Consider the following 19,409-nt stretch of genomic DNA (forward strand, 5'->3'; position numbering starts at 1 on the left):
ATAAGACAGGGCAGAGGCTAGGAATAAAAATGGGTAGAAGTCACCCCAAGGGTTCTAGATGAAAGGAGAGGATTGGGCAGTCTGGAGGAGGGAAAAAAAACAAGGCAGCAATTAGGGCATATATGAGACTGGGTTCTTGTATTGAGAAAATATGCTGGATGGAAACTAAGGGCCAAGTATTTAGGAGGTAAAAAGGTTACCACTCCTAGGTACCCAAGAATCTACGGTGGCCTTAACATTTTCTTCTTTGTTCCATTTGTGATTCAACCAAAAGCTCTAATTATGGTTGACGAATATAAGAGTAGTACTGATGCAACCAAATTAAAGGAAAAAAAAGAATGAAGGGCCATATGCTTTAAAATTAAAGCATCTTGTTGAGAATCTCTACTTTAGCCTTCATCTACTTTATCTCACTCCTAATTAAACCAGCTTCTCTGCAAGTATGTACCAGCGTTAAAACCAAAGTCTTACTCAACTAAATTTATAGTTCATTTTATTTAATTATTAGTGCCACAACAACATTATTTCTCATACTAACTTTCAAAAAAATGTATAGCATTTCACCTGTGTCATAGGACAAATTGGATTCATGGATACGCCTATAGAAATACCCATCTTCAGCAAGTTCCTGATGTAAAATGCACTCTAAGTTCCAAGCAACTGCCTTACAACCCAGTTTTAAAAGCACCACCTGTTCTTTATTTTTCTGTTTATTTCTTGCCTTGTCAAACAGCCCATAAGCAACTCAAAGTTAGGGAACCTGCCATTTTCATCTCCTATCCCTCCCCAATGTTTCCCCAACACTAGGCCAGGGACACAGCCTATATCTTCTCCAGAGAAGAGGACAGAGTTCAGATAAGAATTCAGTTGAACGGCAAACTAAACCTGACTTCTCTGTGCCTGTTCCTTTTACGTTCTCTCTTCCTTCACCACCACACTTCTTCAAAAAGTGGTATGGGGGCCAGTCCCATGGCCGAGTAGTCAAGTTCTCTCTCCGCTTTGGCAGCCCGGGGTTTGCCGGTTCAGATCCTGGGCAGGGACCTAGCACCACTCACCAAGCCATGCTCTGGTAGCGTCCCATCTAGAAGAACTAGAATGACCTACAACTAGGATATACAACTATGCACTGGGGTTTGAGCAGAAAAAACAGAAAGAGGAAGATTGGCAACAGATGTTAACCCAGGGTCAATCTTCCTCACCAAAAGAAAAAGCATACCTTCAAAAAAAAAAAGAATGCAAAAAAAAAAGTAGTATTTCAGGGCAAGTCACTCAACTTCTCTGACTTAGTTTCCACATCTGTATCCACGGTAATTTATTTAATTGATGTAAAATGTTGAGTACAGTGTCTGACTATTTAATAAAAGTGGTCCATCATGATTATCTCACTCCTTGGCTCACTATCAATGAATTACTGTTACTGAGAGTGCAAGTCAAACCCCCACCCTAGGTGTGCTAGAGTGAAAAAAGGATTGAGCACCAGTGTCTGAGATGGCGCCTCCATGGATTTTAGAGTTTAGTCTTCATAACTGCCTTGAGGATCCCTGGTGGACTCAGGAGTGTTCCCCAGCCTTGATTTCCAGAAAAGCCTTCATGCCCAGTAAAGGCACACAGAAAGAGGAGAGTCCCCAGCATGTATAAATTCAGATGCTTCCAGGAGGGCTTCATGCTCTACAGGATAACATTTCCTCTGGGCTGGGGATGGGGCTGCTTTTAGGCAGGTAGGAGCTTTTTCAGAACCAAGGGAGTCAGTAAGTCTGCGGGCCTTACTCTCCTGAAGGGATCTCCAAAACCATAACTGATTGCTCACCCTATGAGACACTCTCATATATGTATCTTTATTTATGTATATATTACATAAAAACAGTACAATATACAAACAGAAATACTAAATATTAGATACAGATAAAAAGCATTTGTTGCTAATCATACTGGCTTTTTACCTCAGGGTACAACAGACCCTTAGGGACAGTTTCACTGTTATCGGAATGTTTATAAATTGTATTTCAAAGTAAAAAAAAAAAAAAAACTAAGCTCCACTCTCAGTCTCCACTTCCTTCCTTTCCATTTGTGTCTCAGCCCACTTGGCCTGACCTTCTTCCGGCACCATTCTACTGAATATGCTCTCTTCAAGGTCACCAATACCCCAAGTATTGAATCAAGCGGGCCCTGATCCTGTCATCATCTTTCGTGACCTCTCTACAGTATTTGACACTGTGTACTGGACCTTCTATTTCTCCAGGTTTTCCTCCTATCTCTCTGATTATTCATTCTACTCCTTCAACAACTTCTCTTCCTGTGCCTATCCCTTAGATGTTGCTGTTTCTAGAGGTGTTATTCATAATGCCCTTTTCATATTTCTGCAAACTTTCCAAGAGAAATCTTCTCCACTCCATGGCTTCAACTGCCATGTTAATGATACATACACTTTTATCTTCAATCTACACATCTCTCCTCTACTCTAGACCCGTATATTCAACTACCTACGGTATCTCTACAATGACCTCTATTAATGGCACTGTCATCTATCAAGTCACCTAAACTAGAAATCTGGGAGTCACACAAAACTTTTCCTTCACCTCAGTAACTACATTCAATTATCCATGAAACACTATTATAATCTTCTTTGGAATTTCCTCTTAATCACAGTCCCTCTTCGTATTTCCAGTCACTGTCTTTGTTCTGACCCTTATCGTCTCTCACTTGCATTGTTGCAACAGCCTTCTAATCCTTCTCCCTGCATCTTGCCTCCTTCCAAAGTGTCTTCCATGTAGTTGTTGAAGTAAACTTTGTAAATTGCCAATAATATTATGTCATGCTTCTGCCCCAAAACATTCAATGCTAAATCTAAGTGCTTTAGCATGGCATAGGGAAGTTCTTCATAATCACCCTAATTTCCCTTTCTGGAAAGATCACTTGACATTGCTTCAGTCAAACTGAACTTCTTGCAGATCCTTGAAAACTCTATGCCCATTTACATTTCTGTGTCTTTGCAAATGCATTCCTTATGCCTGAGATGACTTTTCTCTTCTTTTTTTTTTTCAGATTGGCACCTGGGCTAACAACTGTTGCCAATCTTTTTTTTTTTTCTGCGTTATCTCCCCAAACCCCTCCTGTACACAGTTGTATATCTTAGTTGCAGGTCCTTCTAGTTGTGGGATGTGGGACGCTGCCTCAACGTGGCCTGACAAGCGGTCCCATGTCCGCGCCCAGGATCCGAACCCTGGGCCGCCACAGCGGAGCGTGCTAACTTAACCACTCGGCCACGGAGCCGGCCCCGACTTTTCCCTTCTTATCTATCTTTGAGACATACCTCAAATGTCACCTCCTTTATGAACACTTCCTTGGTTCCCCTGGAGCAAAGATAGACTGTTCCTCTTCTGAGTTAGCATTTTGTTCAGACATCTAATCATCACACTTATTACTCTGTATTTCAATGATTTATGCCAGGCTTTGCTGTGAAGAGAGATCTGTGTGTGGCTCCGTAAGTGCATCAAAGGCAGGAAATTGTGTCTTATGTGCCTTTACACCTTCAATACCTACTACACTGCCTGGCACACAGTAGATGCTCAATAGATGTTTGGTGGAAAAATAAATATGGTTGGCTGCCTAGAAAGGCATTAAACCAAAAACAAACATAATAAAACAAACAAACGAAAAACCCCACAGGGTTACATGCATTGAGAGCCATGGACTAATTGGAGCTCAAGGGGCTGGGTTCGTGGTGAATAGCTGTATGAGCTCTATTCTGAAGGATCCTAGGGCAATAAGGGAAGAGTCTATAGCTGCAACCAGAACTAGAAAAACCAAGAAACTAAATTACTTAGTTACTTATGTCACTGTGATATCCCTTTCTATTCTTTAGTACATTCATTCTTGGCACTAAAGAAAAAAACACTAACCCTTAGGCTAGTGGTAGAGGCAGGAGTAGAGGAGGGAGCGAGGATTAGCTGACTCCTTCAGTCTCATTCATACATTTTGGTTTCCATGGAGGAGAGAGAGTACACGTGTGATGTCGTCAAGACTACAAAATCTTCTCTCGTCACTCTTGTCTCCAAAGAAGTCAAAGCTCTTTTAAGAACTCTATCCTCTGACTTACACTCACCCACCTTCACTAGTCATACAAAAAAGAACCTTTATCAAAGGAGGAAAGTCTATGATATTTCAGCATGTAGTCAGTCAATCTAGTCACTTCTTTTATCATCATACAAGAAGTATGTCTTGATTAAGCTTAATATAGCACAAAAGAAAAGAGATTTACAGAGAAAGAGTGAAAATCCAACCAGAACTCAGCAGAAAGTGGTTAAAAGCCAAGAGTGAGCCAGCTTTACAGGTAATACCATAGCTAATGATATCAAGGAAAACATGGACGTCCATACAAATCTCACCTAGGTTTGCTGACTGACTTTGTTGATGCCCCATGTTCTCATTGTACTGATTAACACTAGGCGGAAGGTTTAATGAGGACATGGCAAAGCAGAGTTGGATCCTCTGCTATGGACTGGAGTGTCTCACCAAAATTCATATGTTGAAGCCCTAACCCCCAATGTGAAGATATGTGCAGGTGGGGCTTTTGAGAGGTAATTAGGGTTAGATGAGGTCATGAGGGTGGGCCCTCAAGATGGGATTAATACCTTTTTAAAAAGAGACACCAGAGAGCTTGCTCTCTCACTCTCTCTTTGCCATATGAGGACAGTGAGAATGTGGCCATCTGCAAGCCAGGAAGAGTGCTCTCACTAGAACCCAGCCATCCTGATCTGAGACATCCAGCCTCCAGAACTATAAAAAATAAATCCTATTGTTTAAGCCCCCCAGTCTATGATATTTTGTTATTTTAATGTACACTGTCTGCTCCCAGTTGCCCCAACTCTTCTATTCCTCAAAAAGCTGATGAAAAGTCTCAAACTTTATTGAAATCACTTCTTACTGCTTCTCTTGTTTGTCCTCCTGTAGGCCATGTTCATGTGAACAACTCAAGACATTCCATCCTTATGCCTTTTATTCCTAAAATTCCACAGAATCTTGCAGATTGGACAACATTCTTGTCATCTCCACTCCAAGCCTCCATTTCTCCTATTAAGAAGAAGTCATGGAGTAGAATAAGGCCTCAGTTCTGTGCTGCAGTGGGAATAAAAGTCAACATTCTTGGGAAAGAATGCAAGTACAAGAGAAGATTTTGAAAGGAAACAATATTCTTAGGCAAGAATGGGAGTAAATGGCTAATGGGAGGGGGAAGCAGTATGAATAAAGAGCAGATGCCTCTTACCACAGATTCGGAATGAACAGCAAATGAGTAGGAATGGCAATGGCTGATGTAATGTGCTCTCCTATCACTTCTAGAGATCCTGACACAATTTGTAATGGAACCATCCTCCCCAGAATTTGATTGATTTGGAAAGTATCCACTTGAATAATTCAATGGCAATAAAACTACAGAGGTATCTACCTCACAAGACTGTTGGGGAAATTCAACGAAATAATATGTTGAAAGTGTTTGGCATGGACCTTGGCTTATAGTAATCACTCCATAAATGGGAACTCTTGTTGTACTTCTTATTGTTGCTGTTGTTGTTGGTTAAATTAGGTTTTCCTTATTGTGTTAATTGTGTTGCTGGCAATGCTAGGTTTGTTCTGAGTCGATTTTGTGGTGACATCAATTGTGATAGTGAGGGGAGACAAGTGGGTTGATAGTAGCCTTGGAAAATAATCTGAGAAACAGTAAATCAAGAAATAGATGAAATGCACCATCCATCCTGATACACAAGCTTAAGAGTCATCAGTGACATCTCCCCCTCTCTCTCTGCTCCCCACTCTCAATCAACCACCAAGCTCTATTTATTTCTCCTTTTAAATATCTCTTGATTGGCTACCTAACTGTTCTTTCAATAACTTCTCTTATTCTTCCCTCATAGTCTATTCTTCACAGAAAGGTCACTGTAATCTTCTTAACATGTAAATTAGGATATTCCATTGACCATAACAATTTGAACACATGCATTTTTTTTACCTCCACTCCCTTGCCAAACCTCAGTAAAATGAGAGTAATTTGGGGAGAGGTGATGATAACAATACAATTTTTGAAGCTAGAAAATAGAAATACCGGGGTAACGGACTTATCAGACCTGAGGAAATTGAATCCAAAACTGTCAGTGGGGAAAGTTGATAAGCAATACAATTCACAGCAAAGAACCTCCAAAGGCTCAGCAATTGGTGGTACCAGTACTTGTGGAATTGGGGGTGAAAGTGAGACTGAAAAGGAGAGTATTTGTTGAAATTTTTATTAAGCAGCTAGATCCCAAGATCCCCTCAACAACTTCACACAGTTTGGTGATTGTCTCTGCCCTCCTCTCCACCAGAAGATGTGAGGTTTATTCTCTGGAGAGAGTTAAACAGAGGGTCTCTGGACTGGGGAAACATTGAGCACACTTGAGGCAAACGGACTATATGGAAAATAGGGCATTTTAAAAGAAGTCTACATACTGATGGTTGAGACTCCTAGCCCTTTACCCCCACTTTGTTCTGAGAATGCTGGCAGTCAGACTTACAACCTCCAGGCAAAGTATTGGAATATTCTTCTTTGGGAATATGAGAAACCCAAGAAAAGACTTAAATATGCTGACATAAGAGGTTGTCCAATGAAATGACCCAGCCAGATAATCTTGCAGTGAAGCCCGTTGTGGTAGACAGACCCTAAGGTCATCCCCAATGAGTCCCACCTCCTGGTGTTCATGACTTTGCATAATTCTCTCCCCTTGAATGCTGTTGGGACTTGTTACTTGCTCCTAACCAATAAGATATGGCAAAAGTAATAGGATTCAGTCCCATGATTAGGTTACATTATATAAGGTTCTACCTTAGCAGACTAGAGCCAGGATCTCTTCTTGTGGGCCTAATCCATGCTGGAGAAGCCCACATGGCAAGGAACTGCCAGTGCCCTCAAGGAACTGTGAGTGGTCTCTAGGACTTAAGAGTAACCTCAACCAACAGCAAAAATGAGGGCCTTAGTCATATGGCCACAAGGAAATAAATTCTGCCAAAAACCTGAATGAGCTTGGAGGCAAATTCTTCCCCAGTCAAATCTCCAGATGAGAATGCATCCTGACTAACACCTGGATTGCAACCTGTGAGACCCTGAGTAGAGGACCCAGATACACCAGCCTTGAATTACTGTTGCATAGAAACTGTGAGATAATCAACGTGTGTTGTTTTAAGCCACAAAGTTTGTGGTAATTTGTTACACAGCAATAGAAAACTAGTGCACACGTAGTGTACAAGTCTCACTAAGTACTCTAACTATCTAATCAGGTTTTTTAAGAATCTACTCATAAATATGAGCAGACAGCCAAGGATGAGGAGGTTATCCAAGGAAAGCTTCTGATATCAAAAACAGAGATCTAAACCAACAAATACACCAGAAACTTAAAAGAAATAGAGAGATGAAAAATAATCATTATTCTTCTCAAAGAGATTAGAGAAGGTACTGAATGCTTCAAACAAGAACAGAGTAATATATAGAAGGATACTCAGAAAACAAAAAAATTACTCTTAAAAATTCTTGCTCTTGAATTTCTTATTAGAAAATATTGTATAATAAGGAATCTGTCTGATCTTTGTCCCGGGTTCCTGAGATGGAGCTTCTAAACCTTTGGAATTTCTTCAGAAGTGGGAGTGTCTTAGTTATGCATGATGAGCCTCTGAGACCAGGCTTGAATTTATGCTAATGAGGTGACTTATGGTGGACCCCTAGAAAGTTTCGGGATGGGGGCTGACCATGCTGAAAAGACCAACTGTCTGATTTGAGGGTTAGGGCTTTGAGCCAGAGGATATCAGCCCAACTTGACCTCTGAGGAGGGAAGGAAGGATTGGAGATTGAGTTAAGTCACGTGGTCAGTATTCAATCAGTCTTGTCTACATAATGAAACCATAATAAAAACTCTGAATACCAAGGTTTGGGTGGTCTTCTTGGTTGGTGAATACAATGATATGCCAGGAGAGTGATGCATCCTAATCCCACTGTGGGGTGGAGGGAGGATGGAAGCTCCATTTGGGGGGCCCTCCTAAACCTCACCCTATGGGTCTCCTCATTTGACTACTCCTGATTGCATCCTTATAATAAAACTATAATTGTAAGCATAGCACTTTCCTGAGTTCTGTGAGTTGTTCTACAGAATTATCGAACCTGAGGGGATCATGGGAACCCCTGAATTTGTAGCCAGTAGGTCAGAAATGTGAATGGCCTGGGGACCCTTGAACTTATGGTCAGCACCTGAAATGAGAGCAATCTTGTTGGGAACTGTGCACTTAACCAGTGAAGTCTGCACTAACTCTGGGTAGTTAATGTTTAATGTCAGAATTGCATTTCAGTATTGCAGAAGGGTTAGAAGATAAAACTGAGGAAACCTCCCAGAAGTAGAGCAAACAGACAAAGAGAAGAGAAATAGAAGATAAAATATAAGCAAGTTACAGGGTCAGTCCAGGAAATACAACATAAAAATAATATGAGGTCAGAAAATTTGGAGAGAAAAACATGAAATAAATAATTCAAGAAAATTTCTCAGAATTAAAAGACAGTTTTAAAATTGAAAGGGCCTACAGAATACCCAGCACAATGGAAGAAAATAGATATGGAACAGGGTACATCAACATGACACTGCACACTGAGGACAAAACGAAGAACATAACAACCTCCAAAAAAGGAAAACTAAAAACGATTACAAAGGATCGGGAATCAGATAGCTTCAGACTTCTCAACAGTTAGGAGCTAGAAGACAATGAAGCAATGCCTTCAAAATTATCAGGGATATCGCAGGATAAGAGCAGTGCCACAGATCTAGAGAGCAATTAGGCCATATTGGAACAAATCAAAAGGATGTCCCCCAGAAGGTGAAATTGATAGAAGAGCCAATAAGTCTTCACATATTGGGAGAAGATTTAGTCAGCTGGGCAACAGGTTATAGATGAAGTAACATTAATTATATAGAAAAATAAGAAACTGAAGAAACTAGACAATTATCAGCTCCATTAAAACAAACAGATGTGCAAGAAAGGAAAAGGAATCATAGTATTCTACATAACTCAACTATGAATAGGATTTCCATAGTCACAATAATATAAACACTGAATATTGATATAATCAGAATTGTAATCGTTTTTAGTTTTCCTTTTTTGGAGGTTGTTATGTTCTTCGTTTTGTCCTCAGTGTGCAGTGTCATGTTGATGTACCCTGTTCCATATCTATTTTCTTCCATTGTGCTGGGTATTCTGTAGGCCCTTTCAATTTTAAAACTGTCTTTTAATGGCATAACTGTAGTGGGAGAGTGGTGGAATGAGAAGTTTGTGTTTGGGGGGTGTTGATGGTTATCATGAGCTAAACTCCCTTCTTCTATAGAATGCTTTAATCTGAAAATAATCAATTAGCTTTATAAGCATGTCATTTAGCTAAAGGAGTTCAAAGTTGTTGCCTCTTGGGAGTAGACAATGGCAGGGGGTGCGGCAGCTGATAGCTTTCACAAATAACTGTTTCTTTAAAATGCATAACATAAAAATTTTAGAAAATTAAAACTACTTTTAAAAGAAAATTCAAATCAGATCAAGTCACCAAATTACTTAAAACTCCTAGTGGTTTACCATTGCAATTAGAATAAAATCCTAATTCTTTCCCATGATTTGTATGGTTCATTAAGATCTGAATCTTGCCTAACTTACTTCATCTCATACCATGCTTCCCCCTTGATCTCTAGGCTCCAGCCACTCTGGTCTACTTTCTCTTCCTCAAACACAGCAAGCTTGTTCTCATCTCAGAGACTGGGCTTGCTGTTCCCTCTGCCTGGAATCACTCTCTCAAGATCTTTGTATGGCTGGATCCTTCTTTTCATTCAGGACTCAGCTGAAAGTTGCTTCTTTAGAGATGCCTTCCACAGTCAGACAAACCCATATTGAGGGACAGTTTAAAAGTCAACTGACCTGTACTCTTCAAAAATGTCAGTGTCATGAAAGACAAATAAAAGCTGGAGACTATTCTAGATTAAAGGAGACAAGTACAACTGAATGCAGCCTATGATTTGACCTTCTATTCATATTTTTTAAAAGCTATATAGAACTTTACTGGGACAATTGGAGAAATTTTAGTATGTATTGTATATTAGACAATATTAATGTATCATTGTTAAACTTCCCAAGTATGATAATTATATTGTGTATGCACAACAATGTCCTTGTTCTTATGAGGTACATGATGAAATGCTTATGAGTGGAGTGTCATGATGTCTGCAAGTAACTTTCAGATGCTTTAGCCAGAAAGAGAGAAGAGGGAATAGAGTTATAGATATCAAGTAAATGTGGCAAAATATTAACAATTGGTGGATATTGATAAAGAATATGTGTTTGATGTATTATTCTTACAACTTTTTTTATAGGGTTGAAAACTTTCCAAATCAAAAGTTGGTGGGCATTATACTAAGTGAAACAAGTTGAAAACTTTCCAAATCAAAAGTTGGTGGGCATTATACTAAGTGAAACAAGTCAGATGGAGAAAGCCAAATACCATATGATTTCACTCATATGTGGAAGATTAAAAAAACACAACAATGAACAAACAAATAGACACAGAGAATAGATTAGTGGTTACCAGAGGGGAAGGGGGGAGGGAAAAAGGGGTAAAAGGGTACACATGTACGGTGACAGATGGCAATTAGACTTTGGGTGGTGAACACAAAGTACTCTTTACAGAAATTGAAATATACTGATGTACACCTTAAATTTATGTAATGTCATAAACCGATGTTAATCCAATTTAAAAAAGTCAATGAAGGAAAGTTGGTGGAAACAAATCTTGAACTTTATTTAGTAAGTTTGTTGATAGTACTGGTGAAATAATTCCAAACTATTTTGGATATGTTATAGGATTAAGCAAATGAGTAAACATATTGACCAAAGTAGCCCTCCAGGCACTTTCTTTCACATCATCCTGTTTTGTTTTCTTCATTACATTTATCATTTTCTAAGACCTTTTTTTTAAAGATTGGCCCTGAGCTAACATCTGTTGCCAATTGTTTTTTTCCTTCTCTCCCAAGCCCCCCAGCACATAGTTATATATTCTAGACATAGGTCCTTCTAGTTCTTCTATGTGGGACGCTGCCTTAGCATGGCGTGATGAACAATGCTAGGTCTGCGCCCAGGATCTGAACCGGAGAAATCCTGGGCCACCAAAGCAGAGCACACAAACTTAACCACTCAGCCACAGGGCCAGCCCCTCTAAAACATTTTCGATGTATATATTTGCTTGTCTGTTTAATATCTGTATTTCCCCAGTACCTATCCCATAAATGATTTTTGAGCAGAGATAATATCTGTCTTGTTTACTAGTGAATCCCCAGCATTCAAACAAGTGCCCTGCACATGCACATAGTAGGTGTTCAATAATTACCTGTGGGTTGAATGAATGAAGCAATCCCAAGAAACCCTGGGTAGAAACAATGGTCAGCCAGCTGCAATTTTGCCCCTAGAGCCAAGTTAAGGCTCTGAGGCCCAATTGGGAAAAGGTCTTATTATTGCAGAGACCTGTGAAGCTGAGAGAGAAAGAGAGGGAACTCATTCTGGCATACGAAGTGTGGTTAAAAACAATAAGATCCACCAGAAATGGCAGTGACCCTAAAGGTTACAACCAGAGGATAGGAACTTAAAGCTAAAAGGTGAATGATGACAGGGAAGTCCTGGAAATGACTTTTTTTTAATACTTTAATCTCCATTCAAGACAAAGTTATGTGACACCTTGTCCTTGCAAGTCGCTTCAATTGTGTAAAGACTCTTCCCTGAAATTTCCTCTTACCACAGAACCAATGAATTGTACATTTTGAGCTAACTCTCAGTAAGGGAGGAGAACTACAGGGGAAGAGAAAAAGGGGAATATAAGAACATGGCAGGTGATTCCTGGGAGGAAAGGAAAGCTACCTTCCTCCCCAACTATTTTCATCACAGCAATTCTGCCTGTCAACTTCTCTTTTTCTTAATTTCCTTTTCCTACCTGTTTCTCCCTCCTCCACAACTCTTCTCCCACTCTACATTGGTATCGGAAAGAAGTGTTTATGGAGAATGGTGGGGTAGTGAATGAATTTTGTGCAGAGACAATTCTTACTAAAATAATCCTTTTTAGTTTTTAGATAAGGACACACACACACATTCAAACGCTGAGAATGAGTACTGCAGTTGTCTGCCTGCTTCCATTATTGACACCACACCATGTGGGTTCTAAGAATCTTTTCCACTCTCTAAACGCCATCACCTCAAGGATTCTATCAGCTCTCCCCTACCCCTACCTACTCCCACACACACCTGTGACCTGTCACACCAAATTCTACCAACTTCTTTTTCTATGGCATTAGAGCAATCTTTTTTCTCTTATTAATCCAAGCTCAGTTTAGACCCTTGGCAGTTCAGGACTGGATGGCTGTTTCTCATCAGCTTTCCCCCATATCTAAGCAATACTAAGTCAAAGATTTGGTAAAGATCCATTTTTTCTTGTCCTCCTTCAAATTGTCCTCGATCTCTTAATCTGCTTTCAGGTCCACAAACACCCCACTCCTGCCTTCTTAAGATGACATTTCTCTCATCTCTTCCACTCCCTTGGTCATTCATCATCGCTTAGAATTTCAAATTAGGAATTCCATTAGCATGTTGAGTCCATGGAAGCCAAATGACCCATTATGGACTGAATTCAAATGTATAGACAGGTGGTTAAGCAGGTCAGGCCAGCAGCCTTGGCACAAGCCTTGGCAATGCAGACCTGAAACTGGAGGTTACAGTGAAAATCAAGACAAAAATGATTTCACAAATGGCCCTGAATTAACTGGATGCCAGCTCAAGGGGAACAAAGTAGATATGTAGAGGCTTCTAGGACCAAGTACACTGTCAAGTATAATTTTTCTCACTGGTTGGTTTTAACGTGTCATACCTATACTCAAACAACCTTCACTGGCTCCCAATTACCTTTAAAATCAACTTTTCAAATGCTTCACTCTGGCATTCAAAGCCTTTTTACATCTCCCCTTCTTTCTACCACTTACTCTGCTCTAACCTCATTTTTCATTAATCCTTGGTATGGTCCTTCTACCTCAACCAGCCTGGTGTATTCTCACATCCGGGTTTTAATTCTTGCCCCTCTCCTTGCCTGTATTGCCTTTCCACTTCCTTCTTGCTGATCTATATTAACTGCATCATTCAAGACCCACTTCAAGATATGCCCTCTTCCAAGAGACTTTCGCTTATTCATTCACAGTATCACTGATATTTTGTGCTAGAACAGACTTTAAAGCTAGCTAATCAAGTTCAACTTTACCCCCATCCTCAATTTTAAGATGAGAAAACTTGAGGCCCAGAGATATTAAATGATTTGTATAAGGTCATGCTGTGAGTTTAGTGGTAGAAACTTAATCTGAAGCCAGATGTCCTGACTCCCTTTGAAATTTCCTTTCCACACCGTCACACTTTGTCCCCACCATCCCACCCCACACACACGAGTACAACGTGTGGTGTCATGATTATAAACTGACATCTGTGGGTGGATTGTTTTTCACCTGTATTTGGCTTATCTCAACCACCAACTTCTAGTAATTATTGAGGGAAGAGATCATGTATAATATTTCTGGCCCCTCTTCTCCTTCCCAAGGGCAACTCAAAGAGCTGCATACACCTCAGACTGGTAGTAAATGCATCTTAGCAGTGGAGTGCTTCACTTCAAGAAAATATAAAAACAAAACCAATGAAACGAGTATGCTCTGGATGGATTATTATATTACATACATATTCAAAAAGGTTCCTCTAAACAGGGACCTCCTATAGTGAGCTCGGTTACAGATCATTAACTACCATCCAGAAAGAGAGACTGAGAGTGGAGAAACCTCAAGGTACAAATGTAAGAATCACCGCTCTTCTTATGGGCTCAGGAAATAAAAGGGTGTTAAGGCAGACTTCCCAGTTCGTGATCTGGAGGATTTACACAGCCGCTGTCTCACAACCTCCAACTCAGTACTACGCTCTCGTGTCCCTCAGCTGGGAGTTAAGTGACACAAATTCTAAATGTCTATTCCACCACTAATTACCTCTGTGACCTAGACATATCACTTAATCTCACTGGACTTGTGTTGTCTCCTCTGTAAAAGGTTAGGGGGCGGGGACGTGGGATGGAAGTCCAGACTTGTTTTGCCTCACACATCTGTGGTGAGGCTCAAGTGAGATATGTGAAAGTACTTTAAAAATCAAAAAGCATTGTATGAATGCAAGATATTAACTTTCTAACTCTCAATCTTGTATCAGTTAAATCCTAGGAGACTAGAGCAAGTGACAGATAACAGGTTTACATGTTAATTCCATTTAAATTAATTCTCTGAATACTTTACCTTCTCCATAAATGTTGTTCTTCATCTCAACTCTTTATTTTATTTAGTAGAGTATTATAAAGGTTGCAATTTTGGCTTTGCACAATCCTGAGGTGGCAGGAGTGTGAGAGATCGGCAGCTGCTAAGACTCAGGAAAACACCTATTTCTTCCTTAAATTGTTCTAAAAGGAAGGGTTTAAGAAAATTGATGCTGTTGGTCAAGGAAAAAAGGGCTTCCCCTCTAGCTCTGCAATGTCACTCTCATTCAACAATGAAAAGAATTTTTTTTTTTAAAAAAGGAGGAATAAAAGCTTTAATTTTGCTACACTTCTCAGGTTCTCTCCTCTGCGTCTCCAGAACTCCTGGCATGCCTGGAATCAAAAGATCTCCATGCTAGCTTGAATGGATTTTATTTTGGATGGAATCAGGATAAATGCTGCGGGTGGAGTGAGGCAGCACATTGCGTACTCAAAGATATGAGCCCACTGTATGATTAATCCTTCATACAGCCCAATTGGGTAACTTCTATAACATGCTCAAAAGTTCCAGGTTAAGAACCATGTCTGCCCTGAGACACCCAGAACCATGTCCCCTCAAGCCTCTGTGGAGATGGTTGTCCTTCTTATTCTCATGTAGCTCTTGGCTTGTATATCAGTATTGTTCAACTAGAAAAGAGCCTCTTTGGAGATCATCAATCATCTGAAATATCAAATACTGTTAAAAAGCAATGCAGTAAAAAAAGACACCTTAACCCGTAACCTGCAATGAATCATCCATTTAACAGACATTTCCAGAATCCTTACTATGGCCTCAGCCCCAGGTTAGGTTTTGAGGAAAATACGCAAGCATCTAAGTAAAGCTTTCTCTGTTAAAAGACCAGCAGACTATGGGGGAGAGGAAGGTGTAGATAAGATACAGCAAATGTGCCTCCTAAGTCAGGCACCAACCAATCCATTCTAACCATTCTCCAACACCCCCCACCACTGTCCCATGGTCTCATGTAAAGCATTGTATTCGAGGCTGGGCTGAGGAGAGACTAAAAAGAAAAATAAAACCTTGCTACAACATAAGGCAATAAGGCAGGTTGTGATGTGCTGAGAAATTTTTAATTAAATTAACCATAATACAATACAGGCAGTATATCTTTAGTAACCCACCCTAACGAAGCAAAAGCCAGCACAAACAACTATTCTAGCATTCAACCTCAAACTGACCTTGCAGCAAGAGTTTACATCATAAATTTTGGACTCCTTGTGATTAAGTATAGAATTATAGACAAGAGTATCAACGAACATATATAAAGCAATAGCTCCAAGTTGTCCCCTGGTGGTGTCATGCTCGACAACACCTGGCTTATGCCAGATGCCACCTCATCGCTCTCTAACCCAAGAGGCCAGCCTACTCAGTCACTCCTCTGCCTTCAGCCCTTCTAACAATATGCCAGGGTTTAGTGAAAACAAGATTTAAATGTGAGATATCGGTCCCTTCTAAGGACAGAGTTCACCAAAGTCTGAAAGCCTGAGAAGTGAGCTCCAAGTGTAGGCATACTGGCTGGTCAGATCTGGCATCTGGATGTTTGAGTCCTAAACTTTTAGGGTTAAACGCAGCTTGGCTGCTTGAGTGTGGGACAGGAGAGAGGAGAGAAAGCCCAAGGAGGGTGAAGACCATGAGCCTTTCGTGTGGATTTTACAGGAAGGAGGCCCGCCATCAGTGAGGGACTTGATAGACAGTGCTCAAGTCCCCTGGGCTTCCCCAGCTCCAGAGGTTAGGGATGGTTGCCACACTAGCTTGGTAGCTGCCAAGCAGCGTAATGCTTCTCCAGAAGGGTGGGCTTAGGCTGTGACGCTGCAGTGAGGATCTGGGAAATGCAGATTTCATCAGAGATTCTGGTCTTTGGAGGGAGCTAGGTGAGACTGTCTTCTGCGGTATTATTAACTGCTGGGACGTGGTGTAGGGAACGGAAAAATGCTGTAGGTTCTAGAAAAATCCAGGTGGGTCAGTGTCAGTTGGCAAAAGAAGAGAGATTAGTGGAGGATATGGTCTGGGAGGAGAGGGCGAGAGGAGGGGCTGCAGAAGAAGGGCTGCCATCCACAACTGCAGCATTATGTCTATCAGAGATAAATTCACTCGTCATATTTCAAATTAGGTTTAGAGGTACTCCTTCCGGCATCCCCCACACAACAGCGGCTTAAAGGGTGGTCTTCTCAATTTTCAATTGCAATTTTGCAGTATATGGGCGTCTAAAGTCTAGGTCTGACTGAGGTGATGGTTTGTATGTATGCGTACGTGACTAATAATCTAGACAGCTTCTAAAGTCTCCCTGTGTGGTGGAAGGGTGCTGCAGCAGGGACCCGCCGTTCTTTCGCAAGAGAATCTTCCAACCCTAACGTCAAAGTGCTTCGGAGGTTTCAAGAGGTGAAAGAGGTGTGGGTGTTGCTGCGAATTTCCCCCAATCCGAGATACACACACATTAACAAGTTCAGTAAAAAGTCCTGCTGATGCCTGTGAAGTCCAGCTAAAGCAAAAGGCAGTCTCCCACGGCAAAGGCGAGCCAGACAGACGGCCGGATCGCTGCGGAGACCAGGGCAGCCTCGGCTTTGAGGCTTTGAAGCGCGCAGCGCAGCCGCCGCTTCCCCAGCACTCTTGCCTTGCGCTTGGGCTACATCTGCATACTGCGGAAAGCCAGGGCTCCAGCCCTCCCTCATCACACACCTTTCTGAAGCACCCCAAACCCTGTACCCAACGGCAAACCGCTCGGATCTGACAAGGCTCAGAAATGCAAAACTGAGAGGGAGGGTAAATTTTACTTCAATCTAAAGGATCACACACACACACACACACACCCCGTGCCGCTTAATTTCTTTTCCCGGGTTAGGAAAAAAAAAAAAGATTACTTGCCCACAGAGGCTTGGAGATGGGGGGCAAGAGGTTGGTCCGAGGCTAGGCTCACCTGCTGCTGAGGTGAGAGAGCAGACACAGGATGGAAGCTGTTATAAGCAGCAGCTCACAGCTGAGTGGTTAGGGGGATTACAAAGACCCTCAAGTTGCCTCAGGCTTTTTTTTTTCCCCTGCATTTGCGTCACTAAAGGGTTAAACGCGGCCAGGCTCCAACCACCCCCCTCAACGCTGCTCCACTCCCCCTCCCCTTTTTGTCTCCCCCCTCCCCTCCCGCGCGTCGTTAGGAGGTCATCAAGCGCTCTGTCCAGTCCGCGTTCGCAAGCCCCTCTGCTTCCCGCCCATCGGGCCCGTGGCTGCTTACGAAGAGGTGTGCGCTCACCGAGGGGCGTGTTCCAGCCCTGAGAGTCGCTGAGCGCCCCCGGGTTAGACCTCAGAGCCGAGCCAGCCATGGAGTGGGGCGGGGGAAAGTTTGGCACCCTGCAAGGGGTTGTCGAACTGGAGTGGGCGGGGCGCCCGAGAATACTTTAGCCCTCCGAGCTCTGGGGCGCAGGCTGCCCGACCTGAGGAGGTGTGCGGCCATGGACCGCGGAGCTGCCGCGGCCCAGGGCACTGCCCCGCCTCAGGATGGAGAGCAGCCCGCGGAGTCTCCAGAGCCGCCGCCGCCGTGGCCGCCGCCGCAGCCACCGCCGCCGCAGGCTCCTCCGCTGCTCCACGCGCCTTCGCCAGAACCCGCACCACAGTTCTGTCCAGAGCCTGCTCCAGAACCCTGTCCGGAGGCGACCCCAAAACCAGCCACAGAACTAGACACAGAACCGATCCCAGAACCAGATACACAACCGGCCCCAGCGCCAAGCCCAGAACCAGCCACAGAATTAAACACAAAACTGATCTCAGAACCAGCCAAGAAACCGGCCTCCAAACCGGCCCCAGAACCAGCTCCGGAACCAGCCACAGAACCGGCCCCAGAACCAGCCACAAAACCGGCCTCAGAGCCGACCCCAGTACCAGCCATAGAACCGGCCCCTGAGCCGGCCCCAGAACCAGCCACAGAACCAGCCACGGAGTCCTGCCGTGAGCCGGCTCCAGAGTCCTGTCCGGAGCCGAGTCCAGCACTAGGTCTATTGCAACGTCCGGTGGTCGCTCCAGAGAGGAGTCTGGGAACCTCGTCATCGCCCCGAACGCCGGTGCTGTTGTCCAGCATAAAGGTAAAAAGACACCCTGGGGCAGAGGGGAGAAAAGCAAGGCGAAGCCGGATGGCTATCAAGCTCGCGGGACTCTGGGTACCTTTAGCATCCCATTTGGCAGCCACTGACTGGCAAAGATGCTCAGAAAGATGCGGGCATGAGGGAGCCTGGGGGAGTGGGAAGCAGTTGGGAGGCGGGAAGCAACATGTGGAAGCGAGAGTGGGCTGTTTGGGGCTAGAAAGAGGGGTAACAGCACCAGGTGGGAGTCGGAGCACTTTTCCCCGTGGGGGGAAGTGACAGTGCGGTGAGCGCCTGTATCTTGAAAAAGAGGAGGAAGATGCCCCCAGGGAGTGCAACAGACCTAGAGAGGTGTTTGGGACTGGCTCGGGGTACACAGGGATGGGATTGAGTGGGGCCGGTGGGACACACCTCAGCCACGGTCACTGCCGCAGAGGCCCAAGCTGCCGAGCCGCCGCTGTCTGCTTGGCCCCCTCCCTGCCACTGGGGAGGGGGTCCTCAGCTGAGGCGTGACTGGCGGCGCTCCAGGGGGGTGTCCGGCTCCTCTGCCAGTTGCTGGGCGCTGACACTCCGGGTGGGGATGAGGGGATGGGCGGCGCCCACGCGCACTGCAGGGGAAGGGCAGGGTTCACCGAGGAGGAGGGGGAGAGCATGCGTGTGTCGAAGCCACCATTCCATCCATCTGCAGGATTTCCCGGCAGGTAGGTGCAAACACAGTAATGGGCCGCGTCACAAGCGGGCGACTGGCATTCCGCACCGGAGCCAGTTGGAAAGGTACGGGAGTCCTGGTTTAGAGAAACGAAAACAGGAGTTGGCATTTGAGAGAGTGTGAATGGGAACTCTCATCTCTTCCAGTCTTCAGAGATGGCTTCGTAAACCGTTGCACTTAGCAGGGAGAAGACAGTGGAGGATTCTCAGGCACCCTCCCAGGAGGGAGAGG

The 19,409-nt window shown here is 43.4% G+C and overlaps 1 protein-coding gene across 1 annotated transcript in view; it reads left to right on the forward strand.

The window, feature by feature from the left end:
• Nucleotides 1-17,715: 17,715 nt before the first annotated feature.
• DGKK (diacylglycerol kinase kappa) overlaps nucleotides 17,716-19,409 on the forward strand; it is a 116,070-nt gene continuing 114,376 nt past the window's right edge. Inside the window, exon 1 of the mRNA XM_070502792.1 lies at nucleotides 17,716-18,472. Coding sequence (XP_070358893.1) covers nucleotides 17,846-18,472 — 627 coding nt within the window. The 5' untranslated portion in view covers nucleotides 17,716-17,845. The remainder of the gene's footprint in view (nucleotides 18,473-19,409) is intronic.

Source organism: Equus asinus, chromosome X, assembly GCF_041296235.1.
Source record: "Equus asinus isolate D_3611 breed Donkey chromosome X, EquAss-T2T_v2, whole genome shotgun sequence".
NCBI lineage: Eukaryota > Metazoa > Chordata > Mammalia > Perissodactyla > Equidae > Equus > Equus asinus.